The 25,026-nt window shown below is 34.9% G+C and overlaps 1 protein-coding gene across 1 annotated transcript in view; it reads left to right on the top strand.

Annotated features, from left to right (window-relative positions):
• LOC112422917 (EGF-like and EMI domain-containing protein 1) overlaps positions 1–25,026 on the top strand; it is a 584,541-nt gene that overhangs the window by 100,779 nt on the left and 458,736 nt on the right. Inside the window, exon 3 of the mRNA XM_071089982.1 lies at positions 7,096–7,148. Coding sequence (XP_070946083.1) covers positions 7,096–7,148 — 53 coding nt within the window. The remainder of the gene's footprint in view (positions 1–7,095; positions 7,149–25,026) is intronic.

Raw genomic sequence — 25,026 nt, forward strand, 5'->3', positions numbered from 1 at the left:
TGTTCATAAGGAATCATGGGTTAGGGAGATTGGGTACTCTCAAAATGATAACTATATCCTCCATTTGTTATTTGATTGTATGTTGTCTTGCTTTATTTGAAGTGACTGGTAGGATTGGGGTAAGGATTTTTCCTTTGTAAGTTGGCTTAAAATATCCATGTATCTATAGCTATGCACATAGTATATAGATTTCTTTCTCTTGTGGAAAAGTAGCTGTGGGTTGGAATGGAAAGTGAGGAAGGTTTTATACAGACCAAATTTACGGTCTGCCTGTAGTAACTCAGGATTATTTATAGTACTGGAGACACAAATTGTTGGTTTGCATTATGCTTGAATTGCTCTTCTTTTCCCATGCCCAATACTTCTGAGTTACTAACAAAAGAAGGCAGAGTAGACAAAAAAAGTCTTTGTATATTTTTCTTCAAATTGGGTTAACATCAAAGAGAACCACTGATAAAAACTGAAGCAGATGTATGTGCACATATGTACATGCACACAGAAACCTATATGTATATATTTATACATTTTATATACTCTTAACTGTTAAGAGTCAATTGCAGGCCTGATGTCCCTAAACATTTTAATAGGTGTTTCTTAAGAACAATTTTTTATAACCATATGATAATTATCAAAATCAAAAAATTAGTATATACATAATACTGCAGTCTATAGAACTTATTCAGATTTTACCAATTGGCCACATGTCCTTTGTAGGAAAAGAAAATCTCAGATACTGTATTATTTTTTTTTTTTTCTTTTGAGATGGAATCTTGCTCTGTCATCCAGGCTGGAGTGCAGTGGCACCATCTCAACTCACTGCTATCTCCGCCTCTCCAGTTCAAGCGATTCTCCTGCCTCAACCTCCCGAGTAGTTGGGGTTACAGGCATCCACCACCACGCCTACGTTTTGTATTTTTAGTAGACACGGGGTTTCACCATGTTGGCCAGGCTGTTCTCGAACTCCTGACCTCAGGTGATTTGCCTGCCTCGGCCTCTCCAAAGTGCTGGGAATACAGGCGTGAGCCACTGCACCCAGCCTTTTTTTTCTGTTGTCATGTCTTGTTGGTCTTTGAAATGTGAAATACTCCATCATTAATTTGGAAACAAAGCTTTTATTTGTTGATATATTTTAATAATTTGGCCATTATTTTATAGAAAGTCCCTCATCTGGTGTTTGGCTGATTATTCCTTATGAATCAATTTAGGTTATAGACTTTTGACAGGAGAAAACAAAAATGATGCTGTAGTTTCAGCATGTCGTGTCAGGAAACACATGAAGTCAAATCTAATTTGTGCTGATATTAGCTTTATCAGTTGGTTAAGGTGGCTTCGCTATGAGTTTCTCCATTGTAAAGTTATTGTTTTCCTTTTGTAATTAGTAAGTATTTAGTGTGGAGATACTTTGAGACAATGGAAATAATCTGTTTCCTGTCCAACTTTTGCCTACTGATTATAGTATTTATTGATAATTCTTGTCAAATGTTGATTTTTCTAATTAAATTATTCCTTCTAAATTTAAAAGTTGGATTTTTATTGCAAGGAATGACTTTCCTTATTTGTTTATTTGTATGAGGGTGGACAAATGAATACTTATTCACTGTGCTATAAGCGTTTATTTTTACTATTTTGATGCTGAAATTATCCCAGATTTTCCCCATGTTAGCCCTTCGAATGGGCTAACTTTAGTTTACTTCCCCAAGGGTCTTCCCTATAGCACAGTGCTTTGTATAATACTTAATAACTGTATTGAATTTGCCAATAAACCAAGCATCATTTCCTCTAAAATTTTCTACCTTACCAAAGTAAACTTTTCTAAAAAGCAAATTCAGGAGAATGTACAAAACTGTATATATATCATGGGTTGAACATAATTCATATTTTTCTTATTTTGTCTAATCTATGACTTTTGACTTTTAATATAATTTCCTTTATATCTATTCGTTATTTTACAAAATATAAGATATTTTTCAAAATTTAGAGTAAGTACTCAGTTGAGTCTCTTGTCTGAAATAACAGACAAGTTGGTTTGTGTGTTACCTCTCCATCTGCCATCCTAAGGGAAGTTGGGAAACCTCAGGCAAGATTCATGACAGTAGAAATTTTGTTCCATGATTAACTTATATTCTGTCAGACACCGCTTTGGAACAGGTTTATAACCTTCTTTCCTCTATGCTATTTCCCTACACTATTTGCTTAAAGATTTTTTTTTTCAAATTAGTCATCATTCACTTCTTATTTCCTTTGTAGAAAAATTAAGAATTATAAAAGAGACAAAATACCAAAATACTACTTGTACTTTGATTAAATCTTGAGATAATTTTTAAATGGCACCTGCAACTTACCCTAGACCTGGTGAAATGTCTTGTGAGGACAATATTAACTCATCCAACATTAACAGAATGGTACTTATGTGGCAGGCATTATACTCAGAGCTTAATTAAGTTTTTGCTCCATCTTCAAAAGACTAACAGTATAGTTGGAGATGAGATCCATAAGCAAAAATTCCCAAAAAGTTAACAAGAGCAGTATACAAGTTGTTCTGAAAATAAGGGAGAGGTGCTGACTTCTCCTGGAGGAAGCTAGTGAGCAAGGTGCTTTTGAGAATAAGTGCACATCAGTGTCCAAGAAAAGAGATTTTCTTCATATATTTTGGGATGGTTGAAATCAAATAATTTATTCTAAATGATACTATAATTGAGTTGAACAAAAGTACTGATCATTTTAAATTAAACAAAGAATGTTATAAAACCAGTATTATTAGTTTGGGAACATGTTCTGTCTGACAAATTTGCTCTGGTATAATTAGGTGACATAATGATCAAACAAATGAATAGAAGTAGTAAATGAAGCCTATCTCGAATGTTGTAAAGCTTTTGATTTTTTTGTCTGATGTAATTGGATTATTATGATTCTTCATATTGGATAATTAAAAAATACTAAACCTTGTGTCCAGAAATCCCTGAAAAGGGGATGTGCATGGTTAAGCTCCATGACTGAATGAAATCCTTTATATTACAAGTCAATTTTTTGGTGAATTTGCACTTAGGTATATTTTTCTCTGAAAGAATCCTTAAGTCTTACCAGATTCTCAGTGAGTCCCTTAAATCGCTCCAAATTAAGAAGCATTTGTGGAGTGGTATGCTGAAAGTAGAACTATTATTATGCTGAAAGTACAAGTCTATTAGAATTTTAGCCCCAGACTAGCTACACTCAGTACAGTCTTAGGCTAATAATTTAATTTTCCTATGCTTTAGTTTCTTCATTTCTAAACCAGGAGATTTAACTAAGGTCAGTTCTCCTCCACAGACATATTCTCAATTGACAAGTACATCTTAAAGATTTTTACAACTTTAAGTGGACACAGGTTCAGTTTTACAGCCTTTACAGTGTTGGCACTAAGAGTGTACTAAGAAATTTGAATCTTGCTGTTCAGTTTCCCTTGAAAAACATTTGTCTACTCTGGGCCCATATTACTGCACAGCAGCCCTTTGGAGATCAGTGCTCATATATTTGGGCAATTGAATGTGCTCAGGGTCTCCACAGACCCCACCATGCCCTACAGTCTCACAGCAGCCTGCTCCACCAATTTATATGGCTTTCTGGCTCTGGAAGCATTTGGTATGGTCTCCTCAGATATGCACAGTACACCATTAAGCTAAGGAAAGAGAATGTATCAGATTATTGGGAGGTGATAACAGTGCTATGAATGGACAGCTTCAGTGCACCTTTACTGAAATAATTCTGAGGCTCGCTGTGTTCCTATATGTACCCTGATTGTGGAGGAAGTTTTAACACTTTTTGCTGAAAACGATTTCTCTGCTTGGAGTTGAAACTGATCATCAACTTATATTGGGCCTCTTATATGGTACTCTTACACATTTGCTGGGAACCAATATTTTAGGAGGTTATGTTATACCAAAGAGGATCTGAAATTGTTAGAAAGTGTATGATAAAACTGCTCAGGCCCTGTATTTACACAAGTAAAATGAAACCTGAAGTAATTGTACATTTCAAGTTACTTCATTGACTAGATCAGGGATCTGCAAGTTTTTCTGTAAAGAGACAGGAAATATCTGTTTGTTTTGCAGGCCGTATTATCTTTTTTTATAAGCACATAAGGCATCTTAGACAATACATAAATACATAAATGAATGATCATGGCTGTGTTTCAATAAAACCTTACTTAGAAATAGAGGTAGATTTGGCTTGTGGGTTGTAATTTGCCAGCCCCTAGGCTAGGTAATCATTAGAATATGGTGTCTATGAAGAATAATCACAAAGATTAAAACAGGATGCTACTACAGGAGGTATTAGAAAAGAAGACCCACAGGAAAAGTGATCTGGGATTGCTTAACTTCCCCAAGAGGAGACTCTTGGGTAATATAATTTATGTTTGACATAGAAAATAATTTCTTGACAATAAAAGTGGTTACATTTTAGAATGATTATTAAGGCAGTTTGCAGACTCTTTCTGAAAGGTTGTAAACATAGTATAATTTTTCATCTTTCTGAGTTAGTTTTCAATAGGTATATGAACAGGATAATCTCTAGGCACTGGGAGATGAACAACTAGAAATGTAAATTCAGTTTTACATTCACTGTCGTTCATCTCCCATTGGACAGAAGCAGACCAACAATTCAGATTTCTGATGTTTATATTAGTAGTTAGTACTTTCATATTCTTAGGAAAGGATTTTTTAAACCCCTTTCCTGATCTCTGAAATGCCCAAGTGTTCTAAGTAGCATGGTTGATTAACATACAACGAATCTATTAGTAGTGCATTTAATGATGATGAAATGCTACGTACATTTAAAATAACAGATATAATAGCTAACTTAACAGAATTATCCTAAAGTTGTTTTGGAATCCTCAGAATACTTTTACTTGTTCTCTCAAGTTATCTGTGCAGACTACTGTGATTTCGTGAAGGGAGAACTCAAGATCATACACCTACTTTTCATTTACTTTTTTGGTCATGTTTCATGTGTCTCTACCTTAAGGCAATAGCTACAGTAACTTTAGTTGGCTTTGGGCTACTATCTCACTTATATCAAATAGATTCATAGAAAAATATGGTGACAGCATTGGCGGGGAGTTTGGAGGACATCTAATTCAAACCTCTCATATTTAGGACAAAGAAATGAGAACCCTGGGTTGAGTTTTCATGCACCTGATGAGGAACTAGAACTTCAGATAGACTGTTTATTACACAAAAATAACTTTTTAAATTTGAGATTTTTTTGGCCAAAAAATTTTATAAGGCAATAAACTCAGGTTTCATAGATCTATGTAGGATTTGTTGTTGTATATAACCCATTTAAGTTTAAATACCCAATTCTTTTTGAGGGCTGGACTCCGGTCATTCTGGCAGTTAATTATTTTATTTTCCTAACATGAGTTCTGTATTATGAGAATTTATGCTCTCCATTCCAATACTGGAATAAAATAAGAGCACGATACTAGAGATTGCCATCCCATGTGGTGTGTTAAAGATTCAATCGATTCTGTTGCAGTCTCATTGGGAAGGAGCAATAGGGAGACAAATGTGGTCACTGCATCATACATATTAGATGGTAAATAAAATTTAATAAAGAGCAGAGACCTTTTTCCTGTTAGGAGGGAATAAATTTGAGCATAATTGCAAATTAAAATTTTATCTGGGAATATCTATGTCTTACAGACATTCTATAATGAAGAAAAAATAAGCTATTTTCTAGTGTAAATCTTATTTTAAGTCATAATGATGTATATATGTGTGCGTGCGCACAACAAAATAGGTGTAATGACCTCATCTATTCCATTGTATTTTACCATCTCTTATACATGTGATTAAAGTTGCTCCCCTTAAAGTATGGACATAGGGAGGCTTTGAACTTATTTCAGGGATTCCACATTTAACCAAGAAGTTTTTTGGAAAGCTTAACTTAGATTTACCATACCAATTAGTTTTTAACTATTTGTTTGTGTTTGTGTGTGAATAATCTGTGAGAAAAATTAGTCTCATTAAATTAGTCACTATTTCACCATGACGAGCATAAGTAGTCTTTTCTAGCTTAACCACGTGGAATGTGCAACTTGACCCTGAACAATTTTACCCTTAGGTGGTTTTATGCTACTGATATCAAAGAAATATATTCTCATCTCTGAATACAATTCCAAAAGAGGAGTTCCAAAAACTACAACAGCATCATATTTGGAGGACTGATTTCCTTAAGATGAATTACGTCTGGTACATGTAACATTAATTTTTTAAAAAATGAAGCATGACTTACAGTAACATGCACAGATCATAGTGTGCACTTTAAAAATTTTGAAATGAGCATACACCTTTGTAACTTACATGCTTATCAAAATATAGGACATCTCATCACCACAGGTTTCTCCTGCTCCATTACATCATCCCCTGAATGGAAGCTGCACCCCTGGCCACCTTCATGGCCACCCAGGCAACCACTGCTCTGATTTCTATCACCATAGTTTAGTTATTCCTCCTCCAGAATGCCATGTAAACGGCATCATCACATATTCCTTCTATTGTGTCTGGTTTCTTTCCTGCAGAATGTTTTTTGAGGTTCATCCATGATGTTGCATGTATCAGCAGTTCATTTCTTTTTATTGTTGAGTATGAATGTTTTTATGAGCTCTTGTTTTCTGATGTGAGTTAAAACTATGTGAGAAGAATGAATTATCTTCTTAGAAATTACAGAATAAGGCTATATTTGAAATTTTCTCCTCCACATAGGTCACTTTATACTATAACTTATCCTATTACACAAAGTATATCTACGTAAACAAAATTATTCTAATCACAATGAAAACTACTAGTTCAAATATTTTACAATAAATATTTTAGGAAAGACATTGTATCAGGGTATTAGAGTTTTTAATATATACATAGTTAACATTCATTCATTTTATTAAATACTTATTGGAAGCCTACTACATGGTAGACATAATACTATAAGAATTTTCTCATGTTCTGAAATGATATATAAAAGCTCTAGAAGAAATGAAGTATTAGTAACTGATCTAAATCTCTGTATTTATTTATAATTGTTAATTACCAGTTTTCGTATTAATCTGTCACTTTATAGGCTGATGGAAATGAAAAAAGAAGTTATTTGTGAAGTTACAGGATCTGAGAAAAGTGAGTTCCTATACATCATTTTTCAAAAACTGTCCTGGAGGCTTTCTTTGCTGCTTGTTCTTGAAAAATGGACTCCATGGGGTTGAGGCATCATGGAGATTTTAATTAAGTTTTAATTAAATGTTTTTCATGGTTTTGCATAATAAGGAGATAGTATCAAATCTAATTCCTGAGAAATCTAACATGCATCCTGGTAATCAACACATGAGGAAACTCTAAGCATCCACATATAATTTAGTGCTGTTTCGATTAAGTGCATTTTAAAAGGATAATCCTTACACAGTTTCTGAATATATTCATTAAAATTGGTAAACTCAGTAGAACACTCTAGGGAAGAAAATTTTTAATAAAACTTCAAATTTTTGTTGGTTTGATATACTGACAATTTAATAATTTAATGTCTCTGAAATTAGTTTATATATATTTTATTTGCTAATTTGTAAAAATATTACATAAGTACTCTTGGATTTTTAAAAGTCTAAGGACATAGAATATAAAGTGTCATATCACTTTCAAATGTGTGAAGATAGTAAGAGTTGCCTAAACTGTTTGTATTTGGGGGTAATAATATATTCACACCATAGAATTGTAAGGCTTACCTAAGATAGGATCTCAAAGTATTTCACTGTTACACCTTGGGTAGAAGGAATACTTTAGGCCTTATATCCAAATGAAGTTGTATGGATAATTACAAACATTAACTAACAGGATTGAACATATAAAATATATCACAGTTTTTTCATTGTTTAATTTTTAATACATTGTAAGCCTTAAGCAATTGAAAGTGTCCTGTGCCCTTGACTTTTAAGAGACGAGTTTAAAAAACTTATAACATGCAATGTACTCCAATTGAACAAATGTATGTTGAGTTTTAACTATTTGCTAAGGATTGTATTAAGTACTAGGAATACAAAGATGAATAATGCAGGATTCCTCACTTCCTTTGCCTTATTCAGCTTTTTCTCTTACTCCTTTTAGTTTTTTCAGTCGTTATTTTTTCTCCTAATTTTAAGGTCTACCTTTTAACTGTAAAAGGATAGATTGAACTAGATGGTGTCTAAGTTTTCTTCCAATTCTGCAATTCTATGCCTTCTAAATGTGTGCTTTGAATGCTAACATGGATATGTGCAAACACTGAGGCACGTTTTGCTTAGACATGCAGCAGGTTTGAAATTCGTTTATATCCATGTTAAGCTGAGTTAAGAAACTCAGCTTCGGAGTCAGACGGGCCTAGGTACAAATATTTACTACTCAGGCAAGCTACCAAATATCTGAATTTTTCTCTGTGGCATATTTTATAAAGTGGGGATAAAATACTACTTCCTTTGTAAAGCATTATGAAGACTATATGAGAGAATGCATGTAAAAGACTTCAACAGGTGCGTTCAGAATATAATAAACTCAAAATAAGTATTAGCCGTTATTCATCAGGTGGTTTAAATATAGGTAATTTACTTGTTTGGAAAAATGTTCGTAAGTATTCACAAGTTAGGTAAAGTGCATTTGTCCTTATTTTACAAGAGGAGTTAGTGAACTTTAGTGAGGATGACAAAATAAATGTATTTTCTGTCTATGCTAGTCGTGTTCTTGTCAAGAACCAGGCTCAGAGATTCTTTGTTGGTGGCAGACTATCACACGGTGGAATCATCTTACGTCTAGTATTTTCATTGCTCAGCACTGTGCTGAAAACAACAGCTCTACCACGTTTGCCCAATGAGCAAATGATTGGCTGGATGAATGGATGAAAATGTTTGCTGTTAATACACTAAATATAAAGCAAAAATTTCCCTGTGGCAATGTTAGTAAATAGTTAATAGAGACAAGATTTTAGCTTTACTACTTGTTGGTACTTTTACATAATTTCCTAATCCTCTATTTCTTGCAATGGTGCATACACATGGACAACGTTGCAGTATAGTGACTTCACAAAATGTGATGCAAGCATAATTTTTACTGATTTGTTACAAGAATCCCTACTGCAGTAGCTAGCATTAATTTTCCTATTTTATTTTCAGAAAATGTGGGACCAGAAAAAAATAGATGACCTAATGTGACAGACTGATTTTTAATCGATCCAGTAAATGTTACCCTGTTTCAGAGAGAGGTGCTTCTTTCCCAAAGTTATAGCATTATCTCACCTATTCGTAGCCAAAGATGTCCTTATGACTTTAAGATGCACTTTCCAGCAGTGCCCTGGAGCTCTTTTGCATTCCCATGGACCTGTTATGGTTATGAAACCCCATTAAGAAAATTCCCTTTGAGATATTGAGATAAAAAATACAGAGTGTGTATCATTAAAAGTTATAACATTGGACCTAAATCATGCTTCCCTTTCTATATCTTTGATCTTAATGATCTGAGTTTGGACCAGTAAGGTATTATGCTCTTAGAACAGCTGCTGGGGTATAAAAGAGCATTTTAGAGAGGGATGGAGATTGTGAAATATGAATTGAAATCAGGGCTAGTGAAGTTAATTCAGCAGCTGTGTATAAAGAAGCATTTTGATGTCTAGTATGGTAATGCACCAATACTTATCGTCAGATAATTTTAATTAAGCAAACCTTAAGGTATTAAAAATTAGAAGTACTGTTTAATTAAACCTTAAAGTATTAAAAACTAGAAATATTTTTAGAGTTTTCTCCTCTATATTTTGTATGTGGAGTCAGAGGGAGAGTAGAAATATAATGAGGACCTAAAAAACTGCCAGTAGGAAAATCAGTTGAAATAATCCAGATGCTTCTACTATTTTAAAGGTCAAATCTGGTTAGCTCATAAAGCCCAGAGTAGTATGAGAGGAGATGTTCAATAAATCTTGGAATTTGGTAGTAGAATAAAAGTGGTGAATTTACAGACCTTAAGCTTGGTTGCTTGGATTTTCACATTATGCCATCTAAGAGTGGAAAAGATTTCTTCCAGCTGTAAAATTGTGGGTTAAAAGAAATGTCACACTTTAACTTTTTTTCCTTTTTAAATCCATAAGCTCTGAATGTTACCAGATTTTCAGACTTTAGGAACTGAAGGCTTTTTATTCATAGGACAGGCTTTGCAGGAACTACTACACTGCAAATTCATCCCCATAAATCTCCTAAAATACATATATTTTTCTTTGGAAATACCAACTCTTGGATAGCAAGAATAATTTCCTTGTGGCTTTCATAGCTTTTGGCTTTTGTCTGAAAGATCCAGAAAGTGCAGAGGTTATGATGTATTGCTTTAGTGACACGAACACTTGTCCCTTAGGATTGACATTTCAGGAACTTCTTCATGTGTTACAAAGCCACATGCAGAGAGTGCTTGAAAGTCACTGGATAGCTGACTTCACCCACAGGGAGAGTGACATGGACCTGGAGTAAAGCCTTTTCAGTGAAAACCTTTAGGCATAATTAGGTTATTCTAGCAGGTAGTGGATTCATGTCAATCCAGCCATCTCCAGAGGATGCTGAGGGCTACCAGTCTCACATGACAGCTTTCACTGGCTGGTTGCCGCTGAACTCCGAGTTAACTTCAGGGACCTTTGAATTGCCTTCAGGGTGTGGCACAAGAATGCAGCAGGCTCAAGAGATTTTAAAGATTCATTCTCCATATGAGTTGGCCCTAGGGATTCAGAGAGAAACTGTGATGGTGGTGGTAATTCTAGGGCCCTGTGAAGTGTAAGCAATCTATAAAATACTGATGCAACATATAATGAGCTATTCTGGTGTTAGTGCATTAGTGTGCCAATCCTGGCATAATAAACACAAAATATTTATGAAATGCTTAACTGACATATATTGAAATATACATCAAATATTGGTATCAAAAGAGGGCTGATACTATGTTGTAGTTTAGTTGGGTTTACATAATCTTTGCTTGAACATTGTTATTATGGGAAGCATGGTTTTAAAGGAACAGTTCAATTACATAATCATTAGTTCTCTTATGCACAAATATTTAGAGGGATTTTGTTACAAATATGTTAGGTGCTTACTCATTATCTGTTTTCTTCCATTGTCGTTTAGCCCAAGACAATGTAAGCCTTTTATGACCTTCCTGCTCCCTACTTTCTCAGACACGAGATCCCATTCTGACCAATGAGGTCTAAGGTCCAAGGGCTATGGTAGTTCTTAGAAAAGCCTTTACTTTCTTGGTAAAAGTGAACACACATTGTTGGCTTAGCCAGTCTGGTCATCTTTGCTTTCATCTGTTTGTTGTTTCATTTAGAAGTTGAATTAATGAGTACAACTCCCTTGTACTTCTGGCTATGGGAGGTAAATAAACTCTTAGTTATTTAAGGCATTTTGAAATCATGGTTGCAAAGTGGCTGCCACACCTTTTAGGTATCACATTTTTCCTAGGGTTTAAAACAAAGCCCGTCATGACTGACATCCCTTTAGATGTCATTGGCTATAACTGGTTCACATAGCTAGAAAAGCAGGGCACAAATATAGAAAGTGTCTCTATCCCTGATGTCTTCATTTAGTGGTTGAATCTGTGAGTTCAACCGCCTACCTCTGAACTTTCATTATTTGTTTAAAGCATTGTAATAATACTGTATGCTATTTACAGCTGAACATTTGACAAAATAAGTAGAATTTGGAGGGAGGAGAATATTTGAAAGTTAGAAAGAGTATGAATGAAGGATGAGCTAATGAGTAGATTTTCTTAAGTGGATCAACTATTCTCTAAAGAAGCAGAAAGTCAGTTATTAAATCCATAAAAAGCTTTATCATAAAATGAAAATCTATTCTAGCATTATCGTAAATATTAATAAAATAACTAGGTAAAACATTTTGCTAGTAAAGTATTTTCTCAACCAGTATTTAGGAAACACTTCTAACTATGTAAACAACTCTTATATAGACAAACTAGTAGAAGGTAGAGGATAAATAATCCCAAATGCTAGTCTTAAAGTGTCTGTGTTTGTACTGAGCCATCAGGAAACGTTTTGCAGCATATCTGCTTCTCTGAACTGAATGGAAAGGCCCCAGGACTGCAGCAGTAAGGTTAATTTATTCATGGATTATTCATTATTAATTATATGTGACTCAGTCTGTGGTAACTCACCATTTATAAAAAATTGCTTTCTGTTTAGGTTAGACACATTGATAAATAACAATTAGAGAACATATTTTACACATCCAACCTTAAGGGTTCTTATTGTTCTTTAAAACTAATTATAATAAGATGTTTGGAGCAAGATTTGGTCAAAAGGCCAATGAATTTGAAATACCTCAGTAAAGCAAAGAAGAATTGATTTAGAAATGGCAGATTTCATGTCGAATAAGCTACTGTCCTAAGTAAAAAAAAAAAAAAAAAAAAAAATCAGTCTGTTGTATCAAAATGTTTTTCTTTTCTCATTCAGATTCATACTGGTGACTATTTCATTATTGCAGAGGAGCCCAATGTGGGTGAAATGTTACAAATACTAACAGTGAAGAAATCTGGTTCTCTTAAATCTGTGTTGTTGGCTGAAGGTACAAAGTTTCCCAGTGGTGTCTGTTATAAAGTAACATGCAGGACTTGGCAGCAAGTTACAGATAACAAGACTTCCATCCCAAAGACTGTCCAAGCCACATGCTAAATTTTGCCCATCTGTCACCAGTCTCCTCTGTCCCATGTCAGAGTCAAATTTGGAAACTGGTGACATTAGAGGTACTTGTTATGCCTGGCAGAACAAAACCCGAAGGTCTTATTGCTCATGACAGTTCAGATGTACTTGAACAGTAATTACTGTTCATATGGAGTTCTTTGAGGTGTTCTTCTGTTTCATGACTTCCCATCTTCCTTTAGATATTCCCAGTGTAGAAGGTACTGAATATTAGAAGCAGCAAGAAATGGTACCACAAATTATTTTTTAATTTATTTTATGTGAAAGTCAAAGAATGCTAATACAAACCTAACATTTGATGGACTGTGATTATTGTATATTACCCAACTAGGTAAGTCTAAGTAATACAGAATTAATAACTATATTTTCAGAGAAATATTATTTAACATATTTTAGTTTCATGAGTATATAATTGAAAATATCACATTGAGTTATTAATTTATACACAATATGAGTGAATCTCAGAAACAAAATGTTGAATAAAAGAAGCCAGACACAAAAAAGTACATACAGTAAGATTCTACTCACATAACGTTCAAAAACAGGCAAAATTAGTGTGTGTTCTAAAACAATTAGTGATTATTCTTAGGATAGTACTTGAAAGTGGGGCAAAGTAGGGGCTTCTGCTATGTGAGTAACATTCTCTTTCTTGCTGTAGCTAAAGGTTACATGATACATTTATATTGTGGAAGTAGATCCCGCTGCTCATTGATAGTTTGTATACTTTTCTGTTTGAATATCATTCTTCAATTGAAAAAGTAAAAGAATTAACTTGTAAAGTAAAATAACAGTTATTTTAGAAAAAATACACAAACCACACAAAAAATTATTTTTCAACATAATTCAGAATTATTAATGATAATGATAATTATTTATGGAACATATCTGTGTTAGACATGGTTCTAAGTGTTTGAATTACGTTACTTTCCTTAGTGATTACACCATTTTAGAGGTGTTGTTTATTCTGTTTGTTAAAGAGGAATTGGGATTTGGGATTTAGAGAAATTAAGCAGCTTGCTCAAGGCCACATCTCAAGTTAGGAGTTGTGTGTAAATTTGAACATCTGTTTGTTTAACTTCAGCAAGGAGGAGAAGCTTTTGCACTGTGCCACGTGCTTCCACTAACCATCACAGTTGCACATTGAGACAAATTAATTTCAGACTCTAGACTGAATTTTCATTTTGAGGATGAGCAGTTTTCTTTTTAGATTGAACTTTCCATTTCCATGATAATCAATGATTGTTATTATAACCAAGACTTATCCTCAGTCTGTACTGGGGTTTTTTATAGCTCAAGAGGGAGTCAAATATAAAGCATCATAGTAGTTTAAAACTGAAGTTTTGAAAGTCCAAAAATGATTAGCAGTCTTTCATAGACAATCCCAATGGATAAAGTTGGGGATATTTTGATTGGCAGCCTCATATATATTTTTTATTATTTTAGGAAGCTTCTTCCTAGTCTTGGCCTTTGTATTTCTAAAACTTTTGGTTGAGAGAAAAAAAATGGAAGATGGTAAGATAAAATTCCATGAATTTAAGAACAGTGATTTTAAATTTATTAGGGCTATGTCATGTAATTAGATTTTAAGAACCTGGTAGTCTAATGAACCACATTTTATTTCTCATTAGAAAACTGATTTCTTCCCATTGGCCATACGCAATTCCTGGTGAAGGAGTAAGTGCTAGGGAAAAAAGGATATACGGCAGATGGTTCTGTACCTTGGGGAAGACAGACATTAACTTTTGTGCAAATCAGAATTGCAAGTTAAGTAAGTGAAACATCAGTGTTGTATAGCTTGAAAAGTATTGCTTCATCTCATTTTACCCTTGTGATTCTGAGATCAGTATCATTGTTATGTCCATTTTACAGATTAGAATCTGAGGCTCAAAGAGACCGATTAGTACAAACACATTTACCCAGTAGGTAACAGACTGTGGGAATGAAGGGGAAGAAAATTAATTATTGCTAGATAAACTAGGAAGGCTTTATGAAGAAATGCATGGTTAGGTGCTTCAGGAACAAGTCAGATTTAAACACAAGAAAGTAAGGGGAAGGGCACTGTGGTTTGAATGAGCTGTGAGAGCCGAACCCTAAATGCAGGAGGAAGCATGTCTCTTCTGCTCTATGGTCAGGCATCCACTGTGGGTGAAAAACAGGTTTCAGAGCCATTGTAGTTTGGCTGGCAATAAAATTATTTTGTGATCACATCATGGAGGCCTGGTTCTGTAGGCTCTAGAAGGAAAGACTCTTGTGTGTGTGAGAAAACACCAGTATTCTGGGTGGGTGCAGTAAGTGAAGAGACAGAAGAAAAGAAACCAGGTAGTGAGTTATGACAGTAGTGTAATGTGGGCTTCAATTAGGATGAAATGGTAGAAACTGGAAAAGAAAAGGTGGAGGGAAGATTGAAGGACACTCCAATGGTCATCGTTTCCTAAGGATGCCCAGTACTGCGGCCTTTATATAACTTTCTATTTGATTACCATCACAGAGGAATCCTGAGGAATCTTATAAAGTTTAATTATAACTCTACTTTGTCACTATTTTGGGAAGATAGGGTAAATTTATTAAAATTACAGCAAGAGTAAATGCAGTACTTTTCACTTATTCAGATTATTTTTTATTTTCTATAGATACATTATGAAATCCAAGTTTGAATTATAAAGCTTTGGCTTCTTGAAGTTTTTGAAGTAAATATGACTTGCTGTATCACACACAGCTATGACTTCCTACATTTCCAGCTTGTGCACCTGGTATGTTTGATACTCAGATTTTTTAAAATATCCTCTCCTCTATATAACAAGATAACTTTTTACTAATAGGGTAATATCAGTAATATTATTACTTTTTGATTTGTTCTTTAGTTTCAAAACAACAATGAAATTAGAGTACATTTTAATTTTAAGGTTTAATTCAAATATTATGAATTGTTCTACACATGCAATAAAATTAATAGTAAGCAAATGAAAATGTTACATCTTAGAGTTTATACTGCTTCATTGATTTAAACACAAACAAAATTCCAAGTAGGCACATAGGATGATAGAATTAAGGTAATTTAAGTTCTGATTCTTCTTTACAAAGACTGCATTACTATTGCTTATTTTGAAACAGATAATAGTACTACATGTGTTAGAGACACAAATTGCAACTAAAGCAAACTCAGATGATTCTGAAGTGTTATAAAAATTACACTTGTTGGCTGGGCATGGTGGCTCATGCCTATGGTCCCAGCACTTTGGGAGGCTGAGGTGGGTGGATCACCTGTGGTCAGGAGTTTGAGATCAGACTGGCCAACATGGCGAAACCCTGTCTCTTCTAAAAATACAAAAAAATTAGCTGGGCATGGTGGCGCACACCTGTAATCCCAGGTACACAGGAGGCTGGGGCAAAAGAATTGCTTGTACCTGGGAAGCAGAGGTTGCAGTGAGCAGAGATTGTACCATGGCACTCTAGCCTGGGAAACAGCGGGAGACGTTGTCTTTAAAAAAAAAAAAAGATTGTAATGATTATGTGTAGTTTAGTTCTTATCTGTTAGAGATTAGGTCTCATCTATTAGAAATAAGTGGAAATTAATTGTATGTTGGTTGTTCTCCAAACTTCTATGCAGAATACCATGTTTATGAAAGGATGCGTAATTGCCAACTTGGAACTTATGTACAGTATTAAACTCAATAATAATGATATAGTTGTTTAGACATTAGACCAATAAAATGTTTTTAGGATGTTTTGTCATTGAAATTTGATGGGCATGTGGTGATCATAAAAAGCTAACCAACATATCATCAGCCTTATGAATGGTTTTAGTTTATCTGCAGGCAGTGCACCCCTTAATTGCCTGTGCCTGGAGAAGACTGCTTCCTCTGCCCTACCTTTGTCTGCCTAAGGCACTGCCTTGACTAACGCCTTTTTTTCTTGTGAAATGACTTTTTCCTTCACCCTGCCTCTTGACACATGTCTTTATTACCCTTCCATTCTCAATCAGATACCACCTACATTATTTGATTTCCATGACTGAATGCTGTCTCCTTCCTTTGAACTCACAATGTACTATTTTCATTACTCTGTAGACCACCTAGTGATAATAACTTTGCAAGTATTGTTGCTGAGAGTAGAGTCGTACTTATTTTTCATTTTTCAGCACCTTGAATTGAACACTTATCATCAATCAGCCAAACCAGTCTGTACACACTTGATATTGCTTAAACCAGAAGGAAACTATCACAGTGACCCCATTTGTTTTTGCTTTGTTGTCATTGTTATAGAGACTCAAAAACAGGATTTGGGAGATATTACATGAAAGCCTTTAACTCAATATGCAAACTTAATTTCATATTTTGTTCTAGAAAATTCTGAACTTATTTAACATTTCTATCTTCCTCCGGAACAACATGAGGAACTCTGCTGCAATCCAGCCTCACTCATCTTCTCCTACTATCTTACTAATGTCTGCAATTGTTCTTCTACATATATTTTTAAAGCCCTCTGAATTAGTTTTTTACGCTCAGTTTCTAGTAAGAATTACCAGATTTTATAATTACTTTCGTCACTGTTTTATACATTTCATTTCTTCTTTCCATGTTTTTTTTTTTTTCTTCCTGAAAAATATCCTTTAGTGATTCTTGCAGGGAGCATCTTTTGGCAGTGAACACTCCTTAGTTGCATGTATGGAGGGTTCTTTGTCTTATCATCACTGATGAAACTTAGGTTAGCTGGGCATAAAATTTTGGACTGTTAGTTACTACTTCTCAGCATTTTCGAATAGTCTGGCTGCTGTTGCAGTTGAGATATATGCTATATGCTGCTAGTTTAAGCATCAGTTGCCAATAGGTAATTTATCTTTTGTTTAGGAGGCTTTTCAAGTTTTCTCTTTATCGTTAATGCATTCTAGTTTTATTATAATGCATCTAAATATGAATTTACTTTTAATTTATCTGGCTTCCAGTTTTTGCTTTCTATCTGAGAATATGTTTTTCTTTTTTTCTTTTCTTTTCTTTTTTTTTTTTTTTTTTTTAGATAGAGTCTCGCTCTGTCCCCCAGGCTGGAGTGTAGTAGGGTGATCTTGGCTCACTGCCAACTCTGCCTCCCGGGTTGAAGCGATTCTCCTGCCTCAGCCGCCTGAGTAGCTGGGGTTACAGGTGTGTGCCACTATGCCCAGCTAATGTTTGTATTTTTAGTAGACATGGTGTTTCAACATGTTGGCCAGGCTGGTCTTGAACTCCTGACCTCAAAAATCTGCGCACTTCAGCCTCCCAAAGTGCTGGGATTACAGGCGTGAGCCACCGTGCCAGACCACATTTTACTTCAGTTCTTAAAAATTCTCAGGCATTATTATGATTCTTTTTAAAAATATTGGTTTTTCACCATTCTCTCAACTTGCAACTTCTGAAACTCCTGTTAGTGAGGTGTGTGAGCAGAGAAACATTAGTAGTGCTCACTAATATTGTAATAGTCATTCCTTCAAGGACATATGTGTGACTATACCTCTTAGCCCCTTGCAGTTAAGCAGAGCTGTGTAACTAATTATGGACAATAAAATGTGAGAGAAGTGATGTGTATTATTGCCAGGTTGAAGCAAGGAAAGGCCTCTGCTCAAGTCTCTAGTCTCTTTTCTTCTGCTTTAGCAATTATGAAAGAGGGACCGAATGAATGGCAAATAAACTTTTATGAAGCTACTGATACTTGGGAATATTTGCTACTGCAATGTTGACCCTCCCATCCTGAATAAAATAGAAAGCTTCTCAAGCTAATCTGCATGTTACCTAGAATTCTCTTACATAGTTGTCATTTACTTGTTTATCTGATGTAATCGTTCAGTTGAATCATTTTTTCTTTAGCTGTGTTCAGCTCAGGATTAGTCTCTTCTTCAGTTTTAATTTTAGTTATGGTAATTTTCTTTCTAGCATTTATAACTCCATCTTCATCATAACCATGTTCTCAGTTTATAATAATAATTTACAGTCTGTTATACTTGAATTATGTTATTTCTATTTATTTCTACAAGTATTTTAAACAGTTATTTATACACTATTTTCAGATTTTTATTATTTGCATTTCCCCAAAGTGAACTCTCTCAATTGTTTAGAATGTCAGCTGTATTGTGTGGCATTTTTCTCATATGAGATTAAATTTTTGTTTGCTAATTCCTTTTGAGTGAGAGATTTTTAGTTGTGGTTCGTGTTGCTGTTGTTTGTTTTGTATTTCTTTTCTCCTGGTGGTTCTATATGTTTCCTACTAGTTTTGCCACTACCTGCATCCAGCTCCTCTCTATTCAGAACTAGGCCATGCACTGGCATTTTGGGTCTCCAGTCTGGCAGGGGTACTGATGTTTTACAAGTCTTGGTGGCTAACTCAGAGAATAACAGGATCCAGAATGAGAAGTAATCTTGGATCCAATTACTCTCCTAACTGCAGCTTGGGCAATAGTTACCATTTTTTGTCAAGGCTCCTCAGCCCTGGGCAATAGTTACAATTTTTTGTCAAGGCTCCTCTCATAAATCAGGGAAACTAAACCCAACCTCTGGTTTTACATCCTGAGGCTAGCCCCTATCTCTTGACACAGACGGAGCACTTTGAGTTCCTGTTATTCTCCTCCCTCACTCCATTTTGAAATTTCTTATTTCCAGTCCAAGAGCCTAGGAAGTTATACTACTGTTTTGCATTTCTTTTATAGAATGTTGATCTTGTTTCTGAGTTCAGTTTTGTCTTTTTAAATATTGTATATAATATAACTTAAATATATAAATATATGTCTGTATGTGTATGTGTGTGAGTGTTTCATTGCTTTGGCTCTGAAGGAGAGGGAATGAGTGTTTATACCTGCACTCACAATTCTGTCTTAATAAGCAATCAAAGTCTAATTCAAATGAGATTAGTCTCTAGCTCATCATATGGTGATCCTTCTTTTACTACCAATTACAGATACTTCATTTTGATTTAGTTCCCTTTCAGTGGATTTCACTTAATTTTTTAAAGATTCTCTGAGAGATGAGGAAGTTTTTTGGTGTGGATTGAGGCAAATGATGGAGTCGGAAAGACCATCATAGTAGCCTCATAAGAATCATTAAAAGCACCTACCACTCAATCCTTTGCTAAAGCAAATGGATATATGGATTAACTTAGCATTTAAGTCTTCCCATACTTTTTGACCCTTCATTTAGTAGTAGAATTAATAATAACTTAAGAGAAACATAAATGAAGAGATGTAAGAACATCGGGAGTAAAATCACTTAATAAAATGTTGGTGGAGCTAGTGAAGATTATGACACATTCATTTTCTGTGTTACTGTGGGTGAGATGAAATCAGATTTTATTTTATTGCATATGGGTGCCACTCTCTGAGGTTGCATAGAATATAAAATGCAGTGTTTTTCAAAGGAGTGCCCATGGAGATAGAACAAGGTTTTAGTTTCAAGATTAGCTTTTCTTTTATCTGTCTTTTGCTGAGCCTTTACTAACACACATGTGTCTCCTTTGGGAATAGTTTATAGGGAATCACAACATCTAAAACAATTTTGGGGATAATTTTTCACATTGTTACAGAATACCTTCTTTTACTAAAACACTTTAAAAAAAATACGCTCTCTGGCCGGGTGTGGTCGCTTGTGCCTGTAATCCCATCAGTCTGGGAGGCTGAGCCGGGTGGATCACCTGAGGTCAGGAGTTTGAGACCAGCCTGGCCAACATGGTGAAACCCTGTCTGTATTAAAAAAAATAAAAATCAGCCAGCTGTGGTGGTGGGCACCATAATCCCAGCTAATTGGAGGCTGAGGCAGGAGAATCACCTGAACCTGGAAGGCAGAGGTTGCAGTGAGCTGAGATCATGCCACTGCATTCCAGCCTGGCAGCAGAGTGAGAGTCTGTCCCCCCCCCCCAAAAAAAAGCATTTACTTGCTATTATATTATTCCTTCTTTATCTAAAAGACATACTTTACAATAGATAATCATTTTGGTGGAAATAGTTTTAAAACATATGGCTTACATTTTACCTCTCTACTGAGTTGAATAGTGTTTCCCCAAAATTCATGTCTACCCAGAACCTGTGACTTATTTGGAAATGAGGTGTTTGCAGGTGTATTCAAATTAAAATGAGGTCATACTATATTAGAGTGAGTACTAATTCAGTGATCAGTAGGAACAGGGAGATTTGGATACAGACACAGAGAAGAGAGAGTGACATATGAAGAAAGAGAGATTGGAGTGATGCATGTACAGGCCAAGGAATGCGAAAGATTGCTAGCAATCATCGGAAGCTAGGATAGAGGCATGGAAAAGATTTTCTCTCAGAGGCTCCAGAAGGAACCAACCCTGCTGATGCCTTGGTTTTGGACTTCTAGCTACCAGCACTGTGAGAGATTAAATTTCTGTTGTCTTAAGCCTCCCAGTTTGCGGCACTTTTGTTGTGGAAACCCTAGGAAACTAATATACCACTTTACACAACATATTCTAAATGTAATGCAACCTTTATCTATGTTATAAACAATTTCTGCTTTGTTTTCATGCCATGATGTTCTAAGGAACCTTTGAAGTGCATTGCATTGGATTTACCTTGCCCTTAAAGAAAGTAAACAAGGTAATTTTGCTGTCCTTGCTGGGCATTCTGTTGTCTTGTCAACAGCTATTATGTTTCTTTATATAGCTTTCCCTTTTTCTTTCTTTGTGTCTGTGCAGCTGTTGCATTCCAAGAACTGAAGGTTTCCAGGAGAAAAAAGAAACTCAACCAACCAAAGTTTACTAAATCAGTTATTGATTTTCACCTACAATTCTTAGGCTATGGGCTCAAGTTTGAGAGTCCTTGGTTTCCCAACGTATATTGGCCATAGTTGCTCTGGGAAAAATGGTGGGGGGTGGTGGTGGTAGTAATGCTTATTGTCAAAAACGGATTGAGAAATGCTGCCTATGGCACTTCTTCTCTGGCAAATTTATACTCTTACAAGATATATTCAAGACTTTCAGAAGTTTTAAAGTAACAAATCTTGTTTAAACTAACACTTGACACCAGAACCCTTTGTTGTCATCTATTAGTATCTCATAATTCTACAGAAATCACTTTGAGGGACACATTTAAAAAGAAAAATGTCTGTTCCTTACTAAGCAGTTTTCTCTAAGCTCACAGCTAACATGTTTTTTGGGGGCTTTCAACTCAGACTTTGTTTTGAATATTTGAGGTTACCAAAAGCAGGAGTGTCAGAAACATGATGAGTTACGCTAATTTGTTTTTAACAGTAATTAATCTTCCTAAAGTACTCTTTATTTAAATAGGAGTTTATTTGTTTGTTTGGGGCCATTTTGCATTTATTTTCCTGTCGCAATCTAGGTGCTAAGAAAGAGTAAATAAACTTCTATTTGGAAAATTCTGTGTAAAACTGAAGTCAAAGACAGATAAGCAAATGTTACAGTTGGACTACTGTTTTTTATCTGTATATTTAGTCCTTCACATTTCCCGTGGTGTCTTGTTTTTGAGTTAATTATGTGGCATCATGTCATATATCTAATTATTTTAATTCAGAAACCAAACAGGGTTGCCGAAGTAGCACTGCTGCTAGTCTCTTGAGGAATGGGAACAACATATTCATGCATTCAGTCAATCAGCCTGCTAAAACATCTTTGTGTCAAGTGTTCATCTAGCTGCTGGGGATACAGCAGGTAACAAAACATGCAAATTCCTGGCTCTATAATAGCACACATCCAAGTACAGAGAGACCAAAAATAAATGATAGTCCAGTAAGATTTCTAGTACGAGTTGGGTTATAAATGTTATGAAGAAAAATAAAGTAATCCAGGGCAAGAGGAACACAGGTGAGAGTGAGTGAAAGTTTGTAATTTGGATGATGATGGTCAGAAACGGTATCGCTGAGAAGGTAAGATGTGACAAGACACCCAAAGAAGGAAGGGAATAATCCATGTGGCTTGGAGTGAGACAATATTCTAGAAAGAAGGAACAACCAATGCAAAGGCTCAAAGGCAGGAGTGTGTGTGGTTGACTTAGTAACAGCACAGGCTAGTATGTACAGAGCAGAGGGGATGGGCCAAAGAGGTGTGGTCATTGTGGGGGCCTTTAAGGCCTCTCTAAGAATTTTTGCTTCTCCCTTGAGTGGCATAGGAAGTCATAGGAGGGCTCTGAACAGAGAAATGATATGATCTAGTTTACATTTTTACAGGATTATAATGACTGTTAGGTTGTTGCCACCAGGTTCAAATACCACCCCTCATAAAGGCATTTTTGAAATAGACTGAGTGTAACTGCTACTGTGAAAAAGATGTCATCAGAACTTTAGGAGTAAATTAGACTCTTTCAACATAGAGAAAATGATCAGGAATTGTAAAGAGTCACTATGGTGGGAATTTTTTTTTTTTTTTTAATTTGAGCTGAGAACCTGTCTGTATTCTTTTTTTACCAAAAAAAAAAAAAAAAAGAAAGACTTGCTCGAGAAAGACCTGTGTCCCTATCAGTTCTAAAAATATCATATCTGCTCTGGTGGTTAATTGCCACCAGATTAAAAAAATTATTATTAAAACAAGTTTTATGTTATGAGAATTGTAGGTGAATTTAGAAGCCAGAGATACAAGAATGTCTTCAGCTTGCTTGAACATGTTGTTGTTAAATAGAATTTTGAAAACTGATAAAGGAATAGAATAAAAATTTTATCCTGTTTTTCTCAAGCTATGTCCAAGAACCAAATAATTGATTATAAGGATGTTATTTTTATAGAAGTTTATCAGTTAGTAAAGAACCGTGGTTATATGAACCATCCATTAATGAAATTATTACTTATAAAATGTATCCCCACTCAAACATACCTTCAGTCAGATTTCTGTTCTGATTCTACCCCATTGTGTCAACTCCCTTTCTGTTCGTATATCAGTATAACATGCTTTTCTAATCAGCATGTTAGATGTGGATATATTGATTAGTAAAATGCAAATCATTTCTGAATGGAAATAGTAATCACATAAAAGACATGGGATTTTATAAAGTTCAAAAAAGTGGTCCTGGAAAACCATTTGAGCCATTCTCAAAATTAACAAACAGTGTCTAACAGAGTTATACTAGTTATCATTTGAAGAAGAAACCCATCATGGATTATCAAAGATAATGCTTTTAAAGTGAAAGTTTTTAATGCCAAATCAATAATAATACATAATAATAATTATCAGTTATTTAATGCATACCCTCTGCTAAGTATTGTTCCAAGTGCTTTCTTTGCAGTCTCCAGTTGGACTATTGGTTTGGCTGACTGTGGCAAATGGTCACAATAACAGGAGTTTAGATAAGCTATAAGTTTATTTTTTATTTTAAAATTCTAAACTGATAGAATGGCTTGGCTGCACACAGCTCTGAGGCCTAGGCTCCTTCCATGCTGTTGCTTTGCTTTCCTAGTGTTTGACTCATTGGTACAATTCAAGAACTCTCACTCTCTTGCATGCACTTCTCGGAGTCTTAGTTTTCTTCCCTGTCAGGGTCAAAACTGGAAGTTACACATATCACTTTTGCTCATATACCATTGTTGAGTACTTAGTCACTTGGCCATATCTAATTTCAAGGATGGCAGGGAAATGTAGTGTTTCTTCTTGGTTGTCATACATCCAGGTGACCACAGGCCTGGATTATTTTATTCCATAGTGATAGCAGTCATATTAGGTAGGTGCTATTATGATCGCTGTATTATAAATAAGACATCTTAGACAAGAAAAATTTTGATAATTTTCACAAAGTGGGGGAATTCTTTAAATGTTTCTGCAAATATATGATTTTTGTTATTCCTTTGCACATCTAAAGGAATGTCAGTGTTTCTCAAAAATTTAGTGGTAAAAGACCAGGGTTTTGTTGTTGCTGCTGTTGTTGTTCTTTGTTTTTTACTTAAACCATTTTATACATATTTTAAAAATTTGTAATATTTATTTTTTTGTGGTTACATATTAGATGTATGTATTTATGGGGTACATAAGATATTATGATACAGGCATGCGATACATAGTAATCACATCATGGAAAATGGGATCTCCATTCCTTCATGCATTTATCCTTTGTGTTATGAATAATCAAATTATATTATTTTTGTTCTTTTAAAATATACAATTAAATTATTATTGACTATAGTCACTCTGTTGAGCTATCAAATACTAGGTCTTATTCATTTTAACTATTTTTTACCCTTTAGCCATCCCCACCTCCCCCCAACAATCCCCGACTACTCTTCCCAGCCTCTGGTAACCATCCTTCTACTCTTTATGTCCATGAGTTCAATTGTTTTGATTTTTAGATCCCACAAATAAGTGAGAACGTGTTTGTCT

This window comes from Macaca nemestrina, chromosome 2 (assembly GCF_043159975.1).
Source record: "Macaca nemestrina isolate mMacNem1 chromosome 2, mMacNem.hap1, whole genome shotgun sequence".
NCBI lineage: Eukaryota > Metazoa > Chordata > Mammalia > Primates > Cercopithecidae > Macaca > Macaca nemestrina.